The 25,269-nt window shown below is 41.7% G+C and overlaps 1 protein-coding gene across 1 annotated transcript; it reads right to left on the reverse strand.

Moving 5' to 3' along the window:
- Positions 1-799: 799 nt before the first annotated feature.
- On the reverse strand, positions 800-24,202 carry LOC311263203 (Golgi apparatus protein 1-like). Its single transcript, XM_084363123.1, has 26 exons — positions 23,857-24,202; positions 18,037-18,066; positions 15,730-15,816; positions 15,140-15,355; positions 14,815-15,018; positions 14,284-14,355; positions 14,021-14,207; positions 13,358-13,575; positions 12,971-13,092; positions 12,622-12,723; positions 12,096-12,249; positions 10,115-10,252; positions 9,828-9,914; positions 9,650-9,712; positions 9,285-9,398; positions 8,666-8,754; positions 8,393-8,510; positions 7,982-8,074; positions 7,685-7,822; positions 7,191-7,314; positions 6,954-7,096; positions 6,667-6,768; positions 6,349-6,456; positions 6,094-6,214; positions 5,815-5,921; positions 800-4,469 (listed from the first exon to the last, which is right to left on the reverse strand). The coding sequence occupies exons 1-26, from the start codon at positions 24,187-24,189 to the stop codon at positions 4,302-4,304; spliced, it is 3,438 nt and encodes a 1,145-aa protein (XP_084219249.1). The 5' UTR covers positions 24,190-24,202; the 3' UTR covers positions 800-4,301.
- Between the last annotated feature and the right edge of the window lie 1,067 nt (positions 24,203-25,269).

Consider the following 25,269-nt stretch of genomic DNA (forward strand, 5'->3'; position numbering starts at 1 on the left):
TGAGATATCGTGATGACACCTGAGTAACCTCACTCACTGAGGAAGACTGGGACATGGTGGAAACCTAAAAATTGAACCTTGAGCTCAAATAAGTTTTATAAATTCTTGGTCAAGGAGGTCAAATATGAGTCTCAACACTCAAGATGTTCCACCTGACGTACAGCAGCTGCACCCCTCTTTGTCAATATTTGAGTCATTTTTGTGAAAAAATCAATTTACTTACAAAGCAGAGCACAGAGACACAAAGACATGAATATTATTGTGTCCTGTCAGGGTGCTCAGGGATTATAACAGTAGCGCCATCTGGTGGTAAAATGCAGTTGTTTCTAGTCAGGAGGTGAAGTCATCCAGAGACGTTGAGTCCAATGCTCAGTGACACCACTCCCTTCCTCTGAAAAATACAGAGATGTTTGCAAGTTTGTGCAACTCAATACACCAGACGTTCTACTGTGACATGTCTTTCAGTGTTTGTTAGCTTGTGTCACATAATCACACTGTCGTTGTGGTCAGCAGGCTTGATCTCAGGAGACTATCCTGGTTAAATGTGGCTAAAGAAACAGTTTACTGTAGAGGTGTTGGACCGGTTTGCCTTAGATTGTATCTTCCAATGTTTGTGTACAGAGGAAGAGATAAACTGGTGAGTTGCCTCATGTGAGATCTGTTTGTTTTTGCTCTGTTTACAGCCGTTTCCTCACCATAGCTAGCGATATTATTATCTGAGTGTTTTTAGGCAAAGGTCCAGGATGTTTATTATATTTATATATATGTATCTATAATAAGACACAAGTTGAGCCAAAGATATGAAAATCTGCAGACAGTTTTATTAAATCGACAAATTTTTATCTGTACAGCAAAATCAAATCTCACAATGATAAATCTGTTACGTCGTCATATTACATGGCATAATGTGAAAAGAAACAAACTGCACACTGATAAGGTTCGTACACGTAGAGACTTGCGTACAAAACTGGTTATGATATTCTTCTTTACTTCCTGTTAAATCTGATGACACACACAGGAACATAAAGATCATTTAGAAAAGCTGAAAGCGGCGAGCTGTTGGCTTCTATCTGACGAGCGATGGGCTCGGCTTTCAGGTAGAGGACCTTTCTTTTTTCACACGAAATCCTTTGAGAATGTGTTTGCAACCGATTTGCAACTTCAGCTGCATTAACTGTTGTAAACGAGAAGAAAAACGGTGATCACCATCTGTTTTTCAGTCGTTCACAAATATTACCTGCAGCCAAAAGCTGCAAATCTGTCGCTGAAAGAAAGGTGTGGTTACTTTTTTAGAAATCTTTTTACAAATGAATGAGATGAACGAGGCTCACTGTCCAATCAGCTCGTGTCAGCAAACAAACTTCAAAGCATTGCAGACAAGTAAAGTGCAAAATCAAATATCAAATATTCATCAATCAGAAAAAAACAACAACAAAAAAACAAAATAATGTTTGCATCTCTTTAGTTACACTCAAAGTTACAAGTCATGAGCCTGAAACAAAAAACAATAATATGTTTATGGCTTGAATGTCTGTAAAATGCCGAGTGATTATTTTCTATCTGGGGGTTTGTTGTTACGTCAGCATGAAGCCAAACAGTTTCCTTTTGCTTTATTATAACGATTTGATGCATTTCTAGTAATAGCTTCACATCGCCTGGTAAAAGTGACAGATATTTTGCTCGTATGCGTCACATACATGTATTATAGAAGTGCAAATGTACATCTGATCAGCCAGTTCAAGCTTCAGGCAACACTCATATGTGGAAATAAATCAGAATTATCTAAATCACAATCAGTCATATGCAACTTTGATCTAAAACACATCAGAATATTCCAGTTCACCCCAGTTCTCCCTGATGCTGCACTTTGTTTTTTCTCTCCTAACTAAAGCTGCTTCATCTGATATAAATAGATTTTCTTGGCCACGTGGGGGCAGCAGAACAAGACATTTGGTGGCGCACAGTTGTTTTACAAGAGCTGGAGCCTGAAGGCAATTAGCTTAGCTTAGCATGAAGACTAAAAAGCAGAGGGAAACAGCTAGCCTGGCTCCGTGCAGTTAAAAATTCTCCTAGTAACGCCTGAAAAGATCACTGCCTGACATGTTATAGCTTGTTTGTTTAATCCAAACATGAATGTAAAAACTATTTCGTACAACAGTTTGTGTTTAGTACAGTGCTTATGTGAACTGTTTCCGTTGGTTGCCTGGCAACTTCATGGTAGGGCTGGGCGGTGCTATGGTAAAATCAAATATCACGATATTTTTGATGAAAATCAATAATCTACCGTTATTGCAACAATATTGTAAGGATGACTGTTGGAACTTTGACAAAACATTAACACAATGAGATTTATGATAAATAATCCTCAGATTAATGACTAAGTGGATAAAGGCAAGTATCAGAACAGTCTGATAAGTTCAGAAAATTACATCACTTTACTGTAATGCAGCATTTAGAAGCAGGAAAAGTCGCGCCATGTCATGATATAATGATATCCACAATCTACGAAGATACTGTGAGTTATTGATATAATATTGATATATTGCCCAGCCTGACCTCAGAGAAGTCATTAAACCCCGCCAAAAAATAGATCCAGTGCAAAACTCCCCCTGAAACCACAATTTACTGTGTGAACCTGTGAACACTCACATTTCTGTTTGTGTTTGGATCAAACAAATGAGATAAAGCTTGTTGATTAGAGATCTAAAAGGTGTTAAAAACTTTGGCCAGAGCTAAGCTGTTTCCACCAACCTCCAGTCTTTATGCTAAGCTAGGCTAACTGCCTTCAGGTTAATAAAAAAAAAAAAAACCTGTATCCTTTGGCCCTGTATGACATGCCATTTCTGAGTTGTATGTGCTCATTTCATAAAGTGTTTTGACTGAAGTTTGTCTACTGTACGTTTACATGCAGATTGTTCCAGTATAAATCCAGAATCTGACTTTAAAGGAGCACTACGTAGTTTTGGGAAAGACATTTTAATCAATGAAGATAAAGATCTTCATTGACTTCCTCCATTGTCATGACCAAATAAACAAACTGACCTTAAAAGGACATCACAATTTCATACTGTTTTACTTTGTTTATATGTGGCGGACCCCGCCACCTTTCTAGCTTCAAACAGGGTTCTGGGACACTGAACACTTATATTCCTCTGAGAACAGCTTGTTTATTCAGTTATGGGAAAATAAATATAAATAAATTGTATTATTACCTCATTAAAATAGTAAATATTAAAATTCTGAGTTTGAATTTCTAATCCAAAACTACATAGTGCCCCTTTTTAGGGCCTAAGGGAACGCAGCCCGATGTGTTAGTAGCTCAGTGCGGGTTCAATAACGTGTTTTAACCTCTTGCATGCCGTCAATACACAAATAATCAGACTTTTGAAAATAAGAAAAGAAACTTCCTATGCAGAGAGCACCAACAGTCTCATGATTAAATGCTTCATCCATGTTAACAATCACTTCCTCCCTCACAAAACAAAGAAGACTGCTGTTTGTGCACTGGCAGGTCATCCAGTTATAACATGAAGCCTCTGTGTATTATATGACTGATTGTGTTAAAGGCAACAGAGAACAGAGACTACACAGATCATGATGAAAATATCCAGAAGAATTTTCTTTAGGTGGCTGAACTAGTCCAAATGTAGAGAGAGTCGTACCTGTCGAGCTTGACTTGATCCTGTACAGGAGTGAGGACGGGAGGTCATGACTGATGAGAAAATGTTTAAAAGCAACGGAAACATCACATAATTCAACCCCAATGTTTTCCCTCTAGATTTCAAGTTGCTCCGTATGCGTTTCAGGCAGCCACAGTCACTTCGAAAGAAACAAAGTCCCGTTGCTCTACATGCTCCAGTCTCCATTAAATATCACAAAAAGCATCAGGACTCAACGAGGGGAAAGCGATCTTAACCTCAGAAGCGGCAGCCCTCAGTCACATCATGAACAGCGCTCATTTAGAAACTTAAAGATGCCGGATGACCTCACATCCGACCCCAATCAAAGTCCTCGGCAAAAGCCAATTTGTTGGGAGAAACAATATGATCATCAAAGAAAAAAATGCTCCAATCCGACAGTCAGTGCTCTCTGGAAGTTTGGAGATGCCCAAATGGAGATTTAAGGTTTTTTGATTTGATGCAAATATTCAGCAGCAGCCAATAAACAGAGGAGTTCCAGATGTGGGTACTGGCGTTGGCACTGTGCAGGTTGGCTGGTTACAGACCGAGCATCTGGGAGAGGAGGAGGAGGAGGAGGAGGAAGAGGAGTCAGTCATTTTTGAGGGGCCGAGCGTTCGTCCTCTACCGGTCCTTCAGTTCTCTCGTCACTCGTTTAGTGATCCGACCGCACAGCAGCCCCACCAAGAAGAGGACGCACACGCTCAGTGCGATCATGAGCAGGATGTAGTTCTTGGAGGGTGATGTCATCACCTGCACGGCCAAGTCTGAGAAGCCCTCTGCTGGCGCCACCTGCAGGACAGAGGGATAGGTTACTGATGTAGCAAATTAGCCACGCTAGCAGTGAGGAAATGTTTGTTTGGTGGTCAGTCCACCGGTCGACTACTTTGGATGTTCACGGCTCCTTAATGATGTTTCCTGATGACTTTTCTTAGAGAGACACCAGCAAGTTGTAACTTTTTAAGTGTATTGTCACACCAACTATTGGTTCGGTTGCCATGAAATTGGTACAAACATTCATTGTCCCCAGAAGATGAATTGTCATAACTTTGCTAATCTCCTGAATTTTTCCTCCAACGCCGTCATCAGTCCAAAATTTAGCCTGTCCAGTATTTTGGTTTAAGATCAAATACCTAAAACTCATGACATTCCCATGAACACTAGCTGTACTGACTTTGTTGAGTTGTGTGCTCACATTATCCCAAATGCATAGTCATGTTTGTATTTTATATTTATATTTATATTTTGTATCTATTCCCTCTTGTAGCTTGGTACGGCACACTGAATCTCACAGTATTCTCATGTCTCCAACAAGGTTCAAACCCAAAGAAACCTGTAACTTCATTCTAGATAACGGTGTGTTTGATTTGTTCACCTGTCAGTCCCCTGTACCCACTCTAGTTGCTATAACTTCCAGGGAAACCGTGGAAACACCAGATGATTCATCAGAGAGTGAGGAAGGAAGACTGTTTAGATGTCATTGTTTACCTTGGTTAGGATCGCTCACTTGTGATGGAACACAAGTTATTCATTGCTGTTCGCTGCCTATTCTGTTTAATAATGAACTCCCATGATCCCACGCACCTCACAACATCATCAAACTCTGCCTTTTGTTGTTGTGACTGAGAAATCTGTAGCAGCAGAAATTACATACTGTGCATTTAAGAGCTAATTCATAAATGTATGCATGCCAACACACTAAAGTAGGATGGCGAACTAGTACCCGTCAGCATGTTGGCATACTGACATTAGCGTATAGCTCGAAGGACCAATGTGCCAACAAGTTTTGTTTCTGGAAGAAATCTGTGCTGCAAGTTTTCTCTTTGGGCGTCAAAAACAGTCATACACATACCCCACAAAATCACCACTTATTTTATTAGCTTCTAGTGCTCATGTTAAATTAAGCTGATTCTCCTCTGGCTTTAGCTACTCTAAACATATGAATGCAGTATTAATCTCTCTTAGCAAGAAAGCAACTAAGTGTATTTACTGACATGTCAAAATATTAGTGTATAATAAGTGTAAGCTAATGAGCTGCTATACAAATAGAACAGTAATTAAATATGTAAAGTAGAACAAGCCATGAAGACGAAACAATGCAGTCTTTTGTGGGAGTCATGACCAGGCGAACGTTCACCTTTGCGGCGTAGCTCCACATGTCGATGCGGTCTTGAAGTCTCTTCTTACACTCGGGCTGAAGACGAACTCTTTTGTCCTGTAACGCCTCCATCAGACACGACATCTCTGGATGGTGAGAGGGAGAAGACAAATGAAGACATTCAAAAACACAGTGGAGAATCAGAGTCAGTGAAAAAGATAACGGCTTCTCAATTCTTCCACATCCTACAATAAGCCAATCATTATGAGCCAGAAAAGGTTTTGTGCAAATATAAATATATTGTATGAAAGCACCCACGTCGTCCTCTGCCGGGTGTGATGGCAGGACAGTGGTGTTTGAGGTCCAGAGCGCAGGCTGTGTGGAGAACCGGGTCCACAAAAATGTCCGCCTTACTCTCCTTTAGCATGTTCAGGACTTCCTGCAAACAAGAAGAACAAAGAAAGGAGGAAGATGGAGCAAACAAAGCTACATTTCTGCACTAACACTGAATCCACTCAGGCCATATTGTCCTGACGTGCACTGGACTGAGCAAAGATGGTAAATAGATTTTACCTTTTTACAGGTGTCCTGTTTGATTTTCAGCAAGTTGACTTTTAGACACTCTTCCACCTGACCGGTCTGCTCCTGAGCTGCTGCCTCCTCCGCACACAGCCTGGAGATCTGCAGGAGAGGAGACAGGAAAGGAGACGAGGGAGGGAGGATGTAGAGAAAAAGAAGAAAAAGGAAAATGACGACAGTGAGAAAGACAAAAACGAGGAACAGAAAGAGTCGGTTTGATGCAGAGAAAGCCGGACATATGTGTATGTGTGTGTGTGTGTGTGTGTGTGTGTGTGTGTGTGTGTGTGTGTGTGTGTGTGTGTGTGTGTGTACCTCATCTGAGCAGTGCATCTGCAGCTGTGGGTCCAGTCTGTAGTCGAGCGCTGACTCCTGGAGAATCACTCTGATCTGGTCTTCACAGTCAGGAGACAACCTCTGAACCAAACCCCAGCCAGAAAACACACAATTTAATAAAGCAACTGGCAGTGTTTCAGAATTGATTTGTTTTTACCAGTGCAATTAAAAGATGTGCATATCTAATAGAAGCACTACTTTTGAGGCCCCATTTTATCCTTATCCACACACATTTTAGGCAGCTGATTGTGCAGTCATGCACTGACCTGGTCGGCGTATTTGAGTTTGAGGCATGCGATGACCTGGCCCTCCAGCTCGCTGTCCTCGCTCGCCTTGTTCAGGATGGGCTGGCAGAACTTTGGGATGTCTGCTCGACAAGCTTTTCTCAAACCGGGGTTCAGTCTGTAGTCTGGAGGAGGAAGAGGAGGAAGAATTTGCTGAGTCAGATCAGGTTCAGACTCACTGAATCTTTCATATCAGCTGAAACTAGATTCTTCACTGACCTGTGTTCTGTGTGATCTGTCTCTTGGTGATCATCTGTTTACACTTGGGATCCATCAGCTCGCTGTTCTTGTTCTGTTTCAGACACTGAAGGACGTTTCTGGCATCTGCCTCGGTACAGAACCGCTGCAGGAGAGAAGAGTTTGAAGGATCATTTAGACTTGTAATAACCGCTGAGATCTGGGAACACGGTGACATTGCTACAACAAAGACACATGGTAACAGTTCAACCAGCCGTCATCTTAATGACATTATTTCGAGGTCACACTGAAAGTGAGTGCACCGGAAATGTTGCTGATAGTCCCTCATTGAAAGTAATAGAGAACATTTACTCAAAATACTATTTTTTGTACTTGGAAAGATTCTACTTTCTACTCCACGACATTTATCTGACAGCTGTAGAGCTACTGGTAACAAGAGTTGAAATCCTACAAAATCCCAGCGCTTTTCTCCCCCATCTCCTCTCCCTCTCCCTCTCCCTCCTCCTCTTCGTCACCTTGATCATCTGCTTGCAGACTCTCATCAGCTGGTAGTCGAGCTCGGGATCGCTCATCTCCACCTCCTGCAGTCTGAAGATCCGCTGGTGGCAGCGCTGACTGAGCTGCTTCTTCTGCTCCTTCAGACACTCAATCATCTGAGGAGCAGCAGAGGGGGAGGCAGGGGGGAGGAGAGAAATGATATGATGGAGGAAAGGGGAGGAAGAGAGGCAAAAATAGATGTCAGAAATCTCTGATAACATAATATTTTTAATGTTTGTGTTTCACCTGTTTCTACTGTGTGTGATGCCTCTCACCTGAGCGTTACCAAACGCCACGTTGGGACACAGACGACTGATGTCGGACTTACAGGGATCATACAACTCTGGTTCCAAACGAATATCCTCCGACTGAGAGAGAGAAAAGGAGACGAAGAGGAGAAACAGGAGTTGTACTGTAGCTGTAAAATTTCCAGGTGTTACTTTAGCTTGAAAGTTTCCTAGTTTATTTTATTATTTGAAGAGTAAAAGTTGTTTCAATGTTTCATTGTTTTCAAAGCCTCAATGTGAGTTCAGATAAGGGACAGTGTGTGTGTGTGTGTGTGTGTGTGTGTGTGTGTGTGTGTGTGTGTGTGTGTGTGTGTGTGTGTGTGTGTGTGTGTGTGTGTGTGTGTGTGTGTGTGTGTGTGTGTGTGTGTGTGTGTGTGTGTGTGTGTGTGTGCGCGCTACCATCTCCAGCTCCTCCACCCGCAGCTGTTTACGACATTTCAGCGAAACTCGCTGCTCCTTCGCCTCCTGCAGCGTGTCGTTCCTCACTGTGGTGCTGAGACAGATGACAACATCCACCCTGCAGGTTGACGGATATGGAGAGTGTGAATTATGTCCTTTTAAATCACATCAGATGGATACATACAACGCCCACGCGGCGCAGAGAACAAAACAAAAGGAAAGACGGACAAAAGTTTCTATTTTTCTGCATTTTTTTCCGGCAACTGAACTCACTTTTTCTTGATGTTTGGACACAAGCGGAGAACGTCCTCCTTACAGGCCATCTTGAACTTGTAGGAGAACCTGAAGTCCTTCATCTGAATCTAAAAGTTGAGCACAGTTGGGGAGAATTGGACATTTATTGATACGACTTATTAAACAGCAACAACCACTGCAAAATTGCATCTTCTTAATTTGACATTTTTCTGTCTTGTAACCATAATATGATGTGAAACATGTCAGGAAAGATCAGGCGACAGATGACAGCGACAGAGGAGAACACAGAGGCACTCACTAAGGAGCAAATCTCTGATGAGGCAGCACAATCCTTCAGATTTTCCAAACCAGAACTAACAACTTGCCTTGAACTAACTTCGCACCAAACTTCAGTGAAATCTGTCCACAGGTTTTTTAAGATCCTGATATCGAACAAACTAAAACCTCCTCGGCAGAGGCAACAAAAGGGTTGAGAGACACCGAGAAAGATCATTTGGATTTGTAATCTCCTGAATTGGTCAGGTGAACATGAAAACTGCTGTTAGTTTGACATAAACTAATTAACAGGAAATGAGAAAAGCAAATTAACACTGATCAAGAGAGAGAGAGAACAGAGAGATAACAGATGACAACTGACCAGCTGGAAGTGTGTAACGCCGACTGCGCACTTCTCGTTCATCTCCTTCTGGTGTTTGTTCTGAACCAAACACTCCATCAGATCACCCGTATCGATCTGGGTATCGGCTACATCCTACACACGTACACAACACACGAACACACACAACATAACAATAAAATTATATACATTTCATTGAGGGAGTCTTGAGTCCTGCTTCATTGTAACAACACTAAATAAATGTTTTGGAGCATGAAGTGATCAGGAACTTTTAACGGGATCCGGCCAGATTATGAGGGCAAAAGATTCATATTACCAGATGTTTGGTTTTATCTTGGGTACCCCCATGTAAATTTGTGCACACGTAGAAAAGTACATGTACTCACATGGCAGTGGGCCTGTGTGACGGGCTCACAGGCTCTGATGAGCAGAGCGTCAATCTGCATGTCCTGCAGCAAACAGACAGAGAAGTTAAAATGTAGAGCTGAGACAAAGAAACACACTTATTTAAACCTCAGCTGCTCATGTGAGCATTAATTCTAGTTTCCACTTAATATTAATGACCTCTGACTCCAGCTCCGTCAGGTTGCCCACAACCTCCCTGCAGGCCGACACCAGGTCCTCCAAATGATCCTGCAGACACTCCAGCTCCTGAACACACATGATGTGGAAGTGGTCAGCAGTAAAATATACATGATTAGCATTTCAAGTGTTTATTTCAAACAAACACGATGAGGGGTGAGATGAGCTGTTATGACGAACCAACAACCAACAGAGGGCGCCGTAAGATCCATCACAGGGTTAAAATAGAAACTGGTGTCAGCAGCAGTGACGGTGTAAGTCCGTCTCACCTGTCCAGTGTCCGTCTTCTCGCTGCACCACTTGCCGAGGTCAGTCATGCAGCGTTTCTGCAGCTCGGGTTCCAACTTCACATCCAGCGCCCTCTGGTGGAGAATCCTCTGAACCTCCACCTTACAGTCCCGAGATAACTGCAAACACACACACACACGTAAACTTATACTGGAGCCTGATGATACTGAACTGTTGAGGCAGATAGTGATATTTCAAAGAAAGTATATATTTTTGATGAGGATCCCTTTAATTTGATTATTAAAGATTGTGACCAAAATGATCTGATTTATTTGTCCACTCTTGTGAGGACCCTCACTGACACACCCAGACCCTAAAACTGCATTCGTTTCAACCAGCTCTGATTGACCAGACTTGGCACATAATAGTACAGAAGTGCCTTAAAAGGTAAACAGACGTGTAGAGCTGGAACGATTCATGGACTGAAAATTATTGAGAAACTAGTTTGATAAATGTCGAGCTGTGCAGCTGTGCACCCACACACATCGTGAGCGAGGGCAGAGGAACGTATATTTACCTCGACATAAAACTAAGTCTTCAACAGCTCTTTGGAGAAGTGTGAGCCAACTAAAATGTCCTCACTTTCCAAAAATGTGCTTACACACACGCACAATGATTACCGAGAGCGTATAATCACATCAAATCAAGCTGTCAAGGGTCTTCCCGCTGATGTGTGTAATTACCAAAAATCAGGGCCAGGTGGACCGTCCTACTCATTGTTTTTCCGCGGACAGACACTGATTACATGGATATCAGGGACAGTCAGGCTTCATCATTACATTCATTCGGCAGCTGCTTTTGTTCAAGAAACTAAGAATATGCTCAGTGCCACAGCCAGCAAGTTCTTAGACTTCTTCTCTTCCTTTTAGGAATGACATGAGCCACTTGTCGAGCAGTGTTGTGTACGGTGTGATCGTGGCCTGGAGGTAGGAAGGACCAGTTCCCTTCGCTGCCTTGCAAACCAGCACCAGAGTCTGGAACTGGATGCAAGCTGCATACTGTATATATATACACACATAAATATTTGAACTGGTCCAAAGAAAAGAGCTCTCATCAACCCTGATCTCACTTTCCTGCGCTGGCTCCCAGTTACTTTTTAAGATATAATTTTTGCTCCTGTCTCTGACTGTATTTATCGACTTGGCCCTGATTACCGGGTTGATATGATGCCAAGACACACTGGGCCAGATTTACAAATGTGGGCTGCAGTTTTCATTGAATTTGCAGCCACAATCTTTGTGTATTCAGCAGCTGATTCACTAAAACAGCAGCTCAGGACAGAGTCAGCTCTTGGCCTGAACCTCCAGAGCTCACAGTCACAGATCAGAGGTGGGATTTCTATGAGACCATTAAGCTCAGAAAAGTGATTTTCATTACAAAATATATGAGAAAAACAATAAATCATACAATTACGACGTCATAATCTTTAGCATATATCTAATTATTGGCGCATAAGGAGGCAACATTAGCATTTATCTCAGAGCACCACTGTGCCTACGTACGGCCTCACAGAGCTGCTAGCAAGACTGTAGACTGAAAATGATGAAGGCTGCTTGAGGTTGAAAGATTTCTTTTATAGTCATCACATTTCCACCAAAATTACATGAGTGATTGAAGTCGCTATTGTTGGTAAACTGTTGTACAGGTAAGTGCTGTGCAGCATCAAATTAAGCTGACAGACATTGATGAAATCACTGCCATCATCATCAGCAATTTAACCCTTCACCAAGATCGATAATCATTGGTTTAGGTGCACAACAGACAACTTACCCCCTCCTCTGGTTTCACCTGGTAAATTTAAAACACATTGGAGTTATACCTGCTGATCCTACACACATCAACCCTCATAATCAATAACAAATACAAAACCACACTAACAAAAACATTTTTGAACGCTGATAAAATGAATCAGAGAATACATAAAAACCAGTGTGTGTGTTTGTGTTTGTAACGTCTTCATACCCGGCGCCCCTGCTCCTCGGTGCGGTAGGCGTGGCGGTACAGGCAGGAGAAGACTGCGCCCGGCGGCATCAACTCGCTGGTCTCGTTCCAGCCACGCGTGTGACACAGTCGAGCAGCGTCGCCATGACACTTCTTATACAGGATGGGGTCCAGTCTGGGAGACAGAGAGAGGGCCTTCATATGTGTCATACCACGACCATTAAACGACTTCTCTCCTCTGTTTAACAGCTCAGTTTGAAAAGAAAATTATTATTATATGAAGTCCGAATCTTTGGTTTCACCTCAATATTCTGAGTGTCAAATTTAGAATTCATAAATCAAGTGAAAAATGTCATATATCAGAGTAAAGTCTGAGAAAATGTCTTTACTTTCCTTCACATCACAGCAACTAAGTGGATCTATTTTGTCAGACTAGTATTACCACAGTCAAGAATGAACTTTGAAGGTTCAAAGTGCTGTTGTGTCTGCACAGTCATTAATAATATGTCATGCCCAGATGAATGTTTGGATCTCAGAGCAGACTCACTTCCAGTCTCTGGATATAAAATACTGCAGCTCCAACAGTCTGTGTTCACAGTCCTCCACCATCTTCTCTGTATACAGGTGCTCCATCAGGCACGACAGGATCCTACACACACACACACACACACACACACACACACACACACACACACACACAAAAACACACACACATTAGATGATGAACCAGTGTCTATGAGGGACAAACACTGATAATTCAAGATTCGTCATTCACACTCTTAGTGAGATTCAAAAACAAAAAGGATCAGCTGATCGTCATTTAAAGATGATTTAGCATAAAGTAACAATAGTTACAATACATAAAGTGTGTGTGTGTGTGTGTGTAACCAGCTCACATTGGGTCTCCGTTGCGGATGTGTTTGCAGGCGGTCTGGATGACGGACTCGCAGGCCTCGTTTAGCGCTCGGTCGATCCGGTAGTCGGCTCCGGGGTCGGCAGACTGGATCAAAGTCTGCAGCTGCAGTAGAAACATAAAAATGTCAGCAGGAGGATTGTTTGTGTGACAAACACAGTTTATTTTCATTGTCAAACATTGTATTTTGTCGTGGAACATTCTATACATTTCTATCATTTTTGCTAGAAAGTCGCAGCGCCAGATTTAACAATCTTAAAAACAGAGGCAGCATAGTAATAAGTCAGGTCATTAGTCAGTGACAGTCCAGCCTCTCAGCTGTTCCTTAAACACTAAAGCATCACAGTGAAAATAACGGCTGCGGTCTTACGGCACTCTGACAGACGCCGTCAACAGTGGTGCTGCGGTCGCCTCGTCCGATTCTCATCAGACAGTGCAGTGTGCGGCCTTTGCGGTGCAGACCGGAGCAGTGAACCTCGATCTCTGTCCGGCAGTGCAGCACGATCTCCGGACTCAGAGAGAAATCCTCCATCAGCATCCGCCGGTAGTCCAGCATCTCACCCTGGCACTCACCGCTGACTGGACGACCTGCACAGCACAAGATCCAGTTATTACTGACACAATTAATCGCTGACGACACCAAAGGGGTCCATACATTTACTTACAGTACGATAAAAGCAGTAGATTTATTGTAATTCTCTCTCATTTCAGCAGAGTATCAGTGTAAAGTTTTAGACTGAGAGTCCTGAAGCTCTTCAGATAACAGAGAGTAGGCAGAATATTCATAACACACCCACATCAGGATTAAGAAACTTTCTGCAGCGTTATCAGCTGTAAGCATCGGTTTACTGCAGTGTTTTAACAGCATCACAGTCATTATATAGTTTATTGAGAGTTGTATGAGTCTGTATGACAGTAGTTCACTGGACTATATGACACTCTACTGCCATCAGGAGGCAGAAAGTTCAATAATGTGTTGCACTTTGATGGTTTGGAAATTAACCCTTGGTTTGGCCTAAATCGCTCCACTCACCGCGGTGCACAGCGGCCTCCAGGCACAGCAGCAGGTACGACAGCCGGGCCTCGCGGGCTCGCGGCAGGTTGGTGTCCAGGCTGCAGCGCTGCTTCCTCAGGTCCAGCTTACAGGCTTTAGCCAGAGAGTAACTGACTCTGTAGTCCTGAGAGATCAGCTTCTGACGGGTGGTCAGAGCGTCCCGGCACTGTGGAGGAGAAGGAGAGCGTAATGGCCCGAAACAAGGTGACTCTAATCCACCGTAGATATTGAGCTGGTCATACCTTTTCTGACATGGCCTCTTCAAACTTGTGATTGAACAGACACTTGTAGACTTTTCCTTCTCCTGCCTGAATCTGTGAAGATGAGAAACAAAAGAGAATTTTTTATCACATTTCAAAATAGATTCTTAACGAGGGATAATTATCTCTTTTGGTCCCTTTGTTTGTTTGTTAGTTATCAGATGAAACTATAAACATATTTTATGGAATTTTGTGAAAAGTAAAACTGCAACTGTTAATCAATTAGTTACTAATAAATGAATCACCCAACCAAACAACAAATCAATTAATACAAAATATAATCAACAATTAAAACAATCGAGGAATTTTAAAGAGGATTTCTTCACACTGACACAAAGTGGATTTATTTTTTACATTTCCAGCATTTCGTTATAAACTAACTGAACTTAATTATAAGTGTATTTTCATGCATATTCATTTTCTATAATTAACCCTCATATCAATATTATTTAGATTCATTGAAACTGTCATCTGTATTATTGTTTCCTGCAGGAACCAGCGGATTCTTCTTACGTTCTGACAGAATCTCTCGCGGTCGTCTCTGCAGGAGAAGTAAAGATGTCGGTCGAGGTGAAAGTCGTCTGACGACAGCTCAGCAACCCGCAGGATTGCCTTCTGACACTCCTCTTTGATTGGTCGAACGTGATCCTGCTGCTCCGCCTCCCTCACCAACGCCTTCTCCAGACAGGAGATCACTTCACCCTGGGAGTGGACGTCCTGATGAGAAAAAGGCAGATGTAAGACAGAGGATGTGCAAAAGTTTCATCACTGCTGACAATAACAGCTGGATAAAGGAAAGGAAAGGTACACACACACACACACACACACACACTCTCACCTTGTGTCCCACGTTGATGCTGCCGCAGTGCAGGCTGTTGATGTCTTCTTTACATTTGTCCATGAAGCCGCAGATCAGTCTGTAGTCGCTGAAGATGATGCTGGTCATCTTGGTGATGTACTGGTTACACTGGTACTCGCTGATGTTGCCACGGTGATCCACCAGGCAGGACACCAGGTATCCCCTCCCCCGCTCCTCCTCGTTACACTCCTTTATCTGCATGCATTGAACGTGAGACAGGACGGACACCAAGATACAAAGTTAAACTGTTTGTCTTGGTGATGATTTTGAAAAAAAAAAATAATAATGAGATACAAAGTTTAAAGAGACTTATACATGTTTGAGCATTGAGATTACTGATATCGTGCACTATGATAATGTAGGACTCACTTATACCTTAATTAAGTAAACTACCTAAATCAAATCTGTAAACAAACTCACTTAGTTCAATCTTAATTCACTCAATCATGTAACTCTGTGCCGAAACACCCACTGTGCTTTTTAAATGACATCTGACAACACTTCAGACTGACAGCTTCACTTGACTTGACAGGAAGCTGAACCCTGAGCCTCCGGCGGTGCAGACTGACCTCACTGATGGTGCTTTTGCAAACCTCCGTGGCCACCGACTCAAACTTCGGATCTGTGGTCAGATTGAGTTTATAGTTCCACAGGAGCTGCAGGAGAAAGGAACAAAACAAAAGAAAAAACACATTTTCAGAATCAGAATCAGTTCGATTTGCCGAGAAGGCGAACATATACAAGGACTTTAGACTAAACTGAACCCAACACTGACCCTGCAGATTTCTAAATGTCTGTCTTGTCCTCAGACTCTCCTCTCTCTTCTTTCTGTCTTTTAAAATTCAAGCATTTATGGTTTTGTTCTCCTGCCAGTGAGGCTCCAGGTGCAGCAGCCACAGATAACAGCAACTGACAGTCAGACCGCCCAGAAAATAACACCACAACAAAACAAGAGAGTCTCTGTGTGTGTGTGTGTGTCATGTTGATTACAGCCAGTGCTTTCCGTTGCTGTAAAAAAGATAGTCCAAGTGGTCCATTAACCTTGTGGCGTTTCATAAACCCGAGTGCTGTTAAATACTGTGAACTCTGAACACTGAAGTTTTATCATCCAGACGACACTGAGCCGAGCTTCAGGAGCCTCAAAACTAAGTAAGAAGGTGTTGAACGTACAGTTTGTGAAGGCTGTCAGTTGTGGTTTGTACGCAAGATGAGAATTCTTCAAGACTCTTTTACTTTTAAGAGTGTGGGCAGCAACACGTGAAGAGACAACGTGACTGTTGAGGTGTTAAAGGTGTTAAAAGGAAGTTTCATACATTTCTGGAGGTTTGAAACAAGTAAATATCAAATACTATTCATCCAATATTATGATCTAAGAGGCTAACAATCCTTGATCCTGATCTTTGGGGCTGTGCAATGTAAAATCCTGTTGCACCGCCCTACAAAGGAGATAGATTTATGTAGGTTTGTGTGTTGGGATCTGTCTTGAATAAAAAAGGGTAATCTCTGCTGTTAATTATTAGCCTCTAACACCGACACTAAATGTACTTTAACAGCACTAAGAGTTTCCGGCCATGCTGCAGATCTGTGAGGCGTGACATGATGCCATACACCACACACAAACACATTCAAATTTCTCCTCTCTCCTTTAAACACAAAATGTGTCATTTCTGCTGCTACAGCTCTGAAAAACAAACTAGAGGCACATCCAGAGGACTAAACACCCATCTGGACCTAACCCATGTGATTCTGCTCTGATCTGGAGCCGTTTAGTGGAGAGCTTGTAGATTACTTTTAACTTTTGGGATTAAAAAGTGGATTTATCTTCACTCCTGTTTATCAACCTGACTGCAGCAGCGATCTGCAGAGGTGATCTCTATTATCGGGTGTTTATGTTCTGTAACGATGACTGCTGACTGGATCTGGAGGGGAAATGTACTATACTTCATGAACGTAGCGTAACAGAGAAGAGAGGGGAAAAAGAAAAGAGGGAACCAGAGTCTGTGGTGAGTGCTGAGTTGAGTGACAGCTGACCTGCTTTAAAACACATAGGCCCAATGTCCACCCTCACAGACTCACAGGCTGTTCCCCTGTCATATCGATAAGCGATTGAGGGCTCTCTCACGGACATTTTGAGCCCTTAACGGCCACTTTCCATCTGTCTGCATTGCTGCAGACTTTGCCTGAGCGAATTACCCACAGTTCATAGATTTTTAACAAAGGGTCACATCCACTGGATGCCCGAAAACACTTACAAAAATAAGACACAATAATCTGGATGTCGTCATTTTTCTAAATGCAACGTTTTTTATTCATAAATAAAAAAATATTACCTAACATCTGACATTTTCTCTTAGAGCTGATTCTCAACTTAAATCACTCAGTTTATTACAAACAAACAAGCAATGAGCTTTTTAACACATTAGGAACTTTTTTACTGAAACCTCCGACTGCATCTATTTGTGTGTACAGTAAGGTCATCTGAGGGCTCAGGGCTTAAGGCTTTAGGAGGGCCACACCCTCGGTGTCTCAGCTGCTGGTTTACGGCTAATGTACAGTTAAGCAGCTAATCTGGCCGTTTGGGGTGAAAAAAAACCACTCAGACGAGTAGAGATTAGGTTTTATTCACGTTAAGTTTAGTCTCCGAATTCCCCATACCGGAAGTAGCGACAGACGACCAAATGAAATGCACCTTACCTTGAGTAAACCTCTGGATTTCTCTTGGTTTGAACAATGTTGGAAACATTTGGGATAATGTATATAACAAAGGCCTGTTCATTCTCTGATTTTTAATGCAGAATTCTTACGTGTCATATCCATAAATGATCTAATAAAGAAAAAAATACTCTGAGAACGTGTGTGCTGGAGGGAATACTTACATGGTTACAGTCAGGAGCAATCTCAGTTTCCTGCAGAAAGACACAGAGAGAAAAAAATTAACGGCTGCCTTTTTTGGACAAATCACTATAAAAAAAGATTTAAAATACATCTCTTTGCAGAATCAAGCTCTTTCTGTGTATTTACACTATGTGGGTGTGTGCATATGGCAGAAGAAGAGAGACAACATGTGCACACACACAAATCTGCCTATTGGTCCTCCAACAAAACACAATATTCAAGCCAAACCTGAGCGCTGTCTTTTTGTGTCGCTGTGTGAGATGGAAAATGCAGTGAATGCATTTTCCTGTACTGTTCCTATACTTTGCTTCAAAAAGACGAGAACAACCAGGTATAAGGAAACTGGTAGCAATATCAGATCGAGTGACTGGCACAGTGAAATGTTTCTGTGCTGCAGTTTCATGCGAACAAAGCAGCAGAGGCTCCTCACAGATAGTCACAGACATCCTTGACTATCAGAGCAAACACAGTGGGGAGAAGCTGTTCGTACAGCTTCGCGTCACTTTGCAGTAAAAAGACATGAAAGCCACTTCATGTTAACTCTCCTCAACCCACGGGAACAAAGACAAAAAGCCTCCTTCTGACTTTAAAATGCCATTTCCACTAAATGTTTCAGAGACAGAGGAACAACTGTAATGAGGAAAAAGACCCTCAGTGGCCTCTTGGATAAAAATGTCTAATTAGTTCAACTATGGGTTATTAATCAAGGAGGAGCTGTTCCATTCACATCAAAGGCTTCTGAAATAAGACCAGATTAATCACATAGACTGATCAAACTGAAGTGGTAACAGGGATAATTGTGTGGGGGTAATGTGACAGAACTCTGTTTATATCACAGAAAACACAATATGATAAAATCAAGGCCAGAGTCAGGAAAGTTGGCAGTGTGAAAACAACCACTACATTTAAGCCAACAAAGGGTTTATTGTAGGTTTACTGTAACACAAATGCCTGTTGTGCAACATTCTTTGGTTGTCTGCAGCACCAGACTGTGAATAAAAGTCATTCAAGTGACTACATGTTTCTTGCAGTGTTGCATCCACAGAGAATTGTCTACAAGTCAGTAGCGCTACAGGAGCCTCTTATAGCTCACTGTTTTAGCTTCACGCCGCATTTACAGGTCTTTCCAACCTTGTTTACAGCAGCAGCAAGCGGCAGAAAGCTCTGATATATCCACACGCTCGGCGACGTAATGCAGACGGACAAAGTCAGCACCACTCGCAACAATCGTCACTATCCTTGAATGAATGACCTGAAAAAGCCGTCCAGCTCGCTGACAAACAGTCCTATATAGGTTTTTTGATTTATTTTGAATTGCCCAAGTCTGTCACCATGGCTGAAGGCAAGCTTGCGCATTGTTTCCCCCCGCAAAAACAATTTAAATCGGATGTGTGAGATGAGGTTAACAGTAATTATCTCACAACCCCTTAGATTCATCTTGTGAGACCTTGAGAGGCCTCCGATCCCCAGGCAGGGAACCACTCACGTAGATAGTGTTATTGTGATGAAAGTCTTAATAAATGGACAGCCAGCATCTGTATGTAGTGAACGATAATCAAAATAAACCTGCTGGCAGCGGAGTAAAAAGCTGCACTGACAGAAAGCTTCACTCTGCCTCCCTCTCTGTGAGGCAGAGTGAAGCTGCTCAAAGATCCACACAGCATCCACACACTGTCAATCCACAGTCGGTAAGTGACAAACTGACTCAATGACCACTAAAAATGTCCACAGGGCTCTTTGTGCTGCGACAAAGTGTCTTCCTGTTCAGTAGTCAGATTGTAACTGCGTTTCCTCAAATGTCTCTCAAGTGTCGGATTTCAGGGCTTAGACCACCACAAATAAATACTCAAACACTGTCTGTTCAGTAACCACACGCTGCTTCACTGCCAGCGCTGCGTCTGGGCTGTGTGTGTGTGTGTGTGTCGGTGGGGGGTGTCTTTCTCTGGAGAGGAGGCAGATTTATAAGAGTCATTTACCTCTTCAGGAGGCCACAGCTGTTATAGAGTTGAAGCGCTGTAATTATCTCTGTAAAGAGGACATCGCTCAGGAGGAGGAGGAGGACTGTGTGTGTGTGTGTGTGTGTGTGTCCGTGTGTGTGTCCGTGTCCGTGTGTGTGTGTATTTGACGTCAGCATGATGGGGGAAGGTGGAGGCTGACGTCAACATGGTTCTGGGGTGAAAGAGTCCAGTTTTATGTTCATTCTTTCAATATGTTTAACTGCACGTCAGCAGTTTTCAAGTGTTTATTAATCATGAATGTGCGGCATCAACAGTTATAACGTCTCCTATGGAGACATATTTCATATCATTACAACCGTGTTTCACATGAAGAGTTATAGTTGTTTAAAAAAACATCAATAAACACTTACATCTGTGTACAGGATGTTATCATGTGTTACAAACCCATTATCAAACCACTTTGTTCCTATTGTTGACATTTAAATGCTGATTTTAGAACACTGAAATATTTTATTTTGAAAGCCACGTATCTGATGTCAGGTGGTTTTCTTGTCTTTTTCAATAAGGTGATTTGAAGTGGGCCGATTTCACAACAATGATCTTTGTTATTTTTTGATTATGGTGCACAAATTAATAAATATATGAATATAAATAAATTATATACAGTATAAATACATTTATGTTGATACAGTTCTGATCAAAAAATGTAAGACTATGTACATTTATTAAATGCTGAATTTTAGTGCTTGTATTTAACCAATCCCATTTGAGCAACCTGATTTATTTATTTTTTTGAATACTTTAATCTTCAGACGCAAATTTGACTCTTGAATTTTGAGAAATTTGAATTCAGTTTTTTTAAAATACTGGACATTTTATATTTAAATTGACGAACCCTAAAAATGTAAATTCAAATCCATTCAAATAGATAAAGATTAAGTGGCAACACTGAGTTCAAGACTGGACAGATTAAATTGGGGTACTACCTCTAATAGATCAGAGACCAAAACTCTGAATCTGACGGAGAAAAAGAAGAGGAAACAACTGCAGAATTCAACAAAATGCCACTAGATGATTATATGTTGAGTTTATGGCTGCAGCTGAAGATCATTTTCATTATCAATGAATCTGCCAAACATCCTGCCAAATCTGGTCTTTAAAATGTCAGGAAACGGCCATCGCAAGTTCATAATGCCCATAAAACTGCCTCTTCATCTCCAACCAACAGTCCACGACGAAAGACATAAAATTCAAGATCACAGAAGACAAAGATGAGCAGGAAACCCTCACATGTTGCACGCTGGAACCAGTATTTTAGCTTGCAATTAATCCATTTTCAAAATAGTCAAGTCAAATCCAAGGTCACAAATTTGCCTCAATGAGTTTTACAAATTCAAATCAGCCTCAATCAGACACACCCTAAGAAGAGCAGCAGTCTACACTGTGAGGGGTCACCTGACTGGACACATAAACTAAACAAGTAGACTCCAAAACTGCACAAGTCTAATAACTGCCATTGATAATTTAATCAATTAAACGACTCATCATTAAAGTCAGCGGTGGAAGAAGTGCTCAGATCTTTTACCTAAAGTGGAAACAACTTAACAACTTTCCCGCCTTAGCGTTTCCAGGTGGTATTATTGTCGGCGCCACTGTCGCAAAGAGAACCGGATCGCTTTCCATTTTCCACACAGTACCAACTACCAACAACACAGGACAAAACACGAGCTTGTTCATTTGTTTAGCCTAAAACGTGATGAAATGAAGCAGATAGAAATGGTGGCAGACTGCCAGTCTGACCGGATCATTGTTCAGTCTTCATTTCTCCAGCAGACTTCATGCCTGGTGGCGTCCAAAACAGCACGGTGAAAGCAACGTTTATAGGGAACCATTGCGGAACAACGATGATGTCATTATTTTGTAGCCATTGTACTGTGCTTCCTACTATCCAACAGTTATTCTGTCACAAGTAAATGTCCTTACTGCACTAAACGTACATGGTATGAGCAGCAAGATACTGCATAGAGGCCCCATATTGTAAAAAGTGAGGTTCCATGTCACAACCATACAGTCAGCGCCCTGAGCTACGCCCCCAGCAAGGATGCAAAAACACCGGCAGAACTCATATAAAGACTTGGTGGGCGATGCCCGCTCAGGCCTGTGGAAGCTGACCAGTCAGAGCAGACTGGGGTGTTCAGGAGGGACAGGAGGTCAAACAGAGCGTTCAGACGGACAGAGGGTGAATAGAGGTGCTGCAGCAATGGACAGTATGAAATAAATATTGTGTTTTTTAAAAATTAAAGCAAGTGAACAGAGAATGAAAATGAGCAACATATGGGTACCACAAAGTACCAAAAAGAAAAATATTTATTATTTATTCATTATTATATTATAATTACTGATGTACTGATGTGTTCATCACTTCATTGTTGTAGCTGGGTGAAGTTGGCCGTATTTTAAATACTTCATATGCTGCTGGGTAGATTAACCTATATGTTTGATATTTATTAGTCAAGTAAAGTGCAAGAACCTCAAAACTTTAGCCTATTTACGTAAAGTATTTGGGTGGATGTACTTTCACTGATCCTCACATTCACTTCCAAAATAACCATCCAAAATTAATGTGTGCACGTGGGCGGCAAATCTGGAAACAGATTGTGATCAGTGTGAAAAATAATAGCTTGGATTATGTTTTATCACGGCGACAAAGAAACAGAACACAAGCAGGAAAACTGTGGTTTATCTTCACCCTGTTAGTCATGTGACACACCTCACGCCTCACTCAGGTTTATTATTACCTTACTGAGGTGGCAGTAAGCAGGTACAGTGTGAGGCGTGCAGAGGTGGGAAAACCTCAAACTACATCAAACCTCTGCATTAAACTGAGTACTGTACTATTTAATTGAACCTGCCAGTTATACAGGTGGAGTAAGAGTGGCCAACATGGTAGTTTTAGGTCAATATATCGTATAAACAAACAAACAAAAGCAAAGTAAATACTTCTGATGGGTCTTACGTCTTCAAATAGCTTGTTTTGGTTGAAAAACCCAAATACATTTCATTTACAAGGATATTTACATTTGCTGTCCAGCGATTAATCGATTGTGGAGAGGACTTTGAAACAGCATTCAGGCCTTTATGTTATTATATGATGTTTCAAATGTACAATTAACTAATTGAGTAAAATATTAGAAATCCAAATAATCAGTACATTTTGCATTAAGGCAAAACTACAGACTGTTGAGAGATATTTGGACACTAGACAACATCTCAAGATCTGAGATATTAAACTCTTCTTTTACTGTTTATGGTCTTTTTTCCACATCAGTCACTTTTGTTTAGTTTATATGTTAAAGTCTTTGATTAGGGTACATACAGTATTTGAACACACTCTATCTGTATCTGTATACAATGTTAATTTGACCTCTAATATTACCAAACTTCAGTAACACATCATAGACCATATTTGACGAAGTGACTACAGATGTGGGACAGGCTGAGTGTGGTGGAAGACGAAGTTCACTGCATCTGTGAAAAGTGTGTCCGAGACACTTGAAGTTACTCCTCTGTAATATTGCATAATTTAAATATTTCTCACATGTTTTTGTGGTCAAATAATTAGCAGCTCTTGGAGTGTGGAGGAAAACATGAATATCTGCCTCAGACTAATCAGCTGTGTGTGAGAGCGTGTAGAGGCTGGAGCAGGTGCAGATGTTCGCCTCTCCATCAGTATCATGCTGACAGCCGGTGTGGGTCTGAACCTCCGGGGCGACACACCCAGCACATCCCCATCACCTCCCGGGACCGGTGTGAACCCTTCCAGCCCCGCCGCAGGTCGCTTACCTCTCTGCGGTCCTGCAGGCACTCCAGCACGGCCAGGTTGTTGGTCCAGGTGTGTTTGGGGCAGAGGCGGGTCAGGTCCTCCCGGCAGGCCTCCTCCTCCGACAGCTTCCAACCGGTCGCCCTTCGAGGCTGTGAGGCCCCAGCGGCGGCGGCAGCAGCAGCAGCCGCGGCAGGTGCATCCTTTGCCGGGGGATCTGCGGCTCTGATGACCGGCGGGTTGGGCGGCTCGGCCGGGCCGCTGGCTGCCTTCGAGCCGAGGACGGAGCCGAAGCCGCAGAGACTCAGTAACGATAACAGCAGCAGCAGCAGCTGAGTGCGACTGTACGCCGCCATCTTCACACCACTGTCAAGCTGGTCCTAATTATGCTGCATCACTTCCGGTCAGCAAGTTCACAATAAAAGCCCTCTTGACAAGACGAGATATTGACTTCCGGTAATTTTGTGACTACCGAAAATCTCATTAAATGAAATTAGACCAGACCTGTTTTTACTGCTGTAATGGACAAGATATTAAAGGGGCACTGTGTAGTTTTTGGAAAAGAAATTCAAACTCACAATTGTATTATTTACAATATTAATGAGGTAATAATACAAACTCAGAAATATTTATTTTTCCCATAACTGAATAAACAAGCTGTTCTCAGAGGAAAATAAAGTCCCCAGAACAGTTTGAAGCTACAAAGGTGGCAGGGTCCGCCACATATAAACAAAGTAAAACAGTATGAAACTGTGCTTTCAGTTTGTTTATTCAGTTTATTCCATCATGAAAACAAAGAGTTTGTTTATTTAGTTTGTTTAGGCATAAAGAAATCAGTTAATAACAATCTTTCTCTTTTGATTAAAATGTCTTCCCTAAAACTAGATAGTGCACCTTTAAAGAAATTAAGCTTTATGAATGTGACTCCAGATCCCATATTGTGCTTATTGTCATTGGTGGACTATGACTTATAATGATAATACTCATGACATTTATGATAAAACAATAAAAACAAATACAAATATCCTAACATGATATAGGCTGTATATTTTTCTGAAATGCATCATTATACATAATGTGCACTTTTACTTTTGATACTTTAACTAGTTTTAACTAATATTTTGATGCCAATATTGTACTTTTATCTGATTAGATTTTAAATCCAGGACTGAACAGCAAACAGAAAGACATATTATACATGTATTATATGTTTTATCCTGGGTTAACAGACACCTAAATCTAAAAGATACAAAAAAATGTATTTTTTGATTTAGCTTTTTTTTTTTAGATTGCTGTTATTTATTTCTTTTTTTGATGTGAATATATCTGATATTAAAGGCACTTGAGTATCAGAAGTAATGCTCTGGCAATTAATGTACTTAAGTATCAGAGTAAGTAAGTAAAGTAAAAGTAAATTATACATTTATTTATTTGAC

This window comes from Pagrus pagrus (assembly GCF_965226575.1).
Source record: "Pagrus pagrus genome assembly, chromosome: 1".
In the NCBI taxonomy this organism is placed as follows: Eukaryota; Metazoa; Chordata; class Actinopteri; order Spariformes; family Sparidae; genus Pagrus; species Pagrus pagrus.

Excerpts from the sequence above, each read along its gene's own strand:
- LOC311263203 (XM_084363123.1), bottom strand. The coding sequence starts at position 24,189 with ATGGCGGCGTACAGTCGCACTCAGCTGCTGCTGCTGCTGTTATCGTTA. Across the intron at positions 12,250-12,621 it reads TTTATATCCAGAGACTGGAA|ACTGGACCCCATCCTGTATA; the intron begins GTGAGTCTGCTC and ends TCTGTCTCCCAG. Across the intron at positions 6,769-6,953 it reads AACTCAAATACGCCGACCAG|AGGTTGTCTCCTGACTGTGA; the intron begins GTCAGTGCATGA and ends GGTTTGGTTCAG.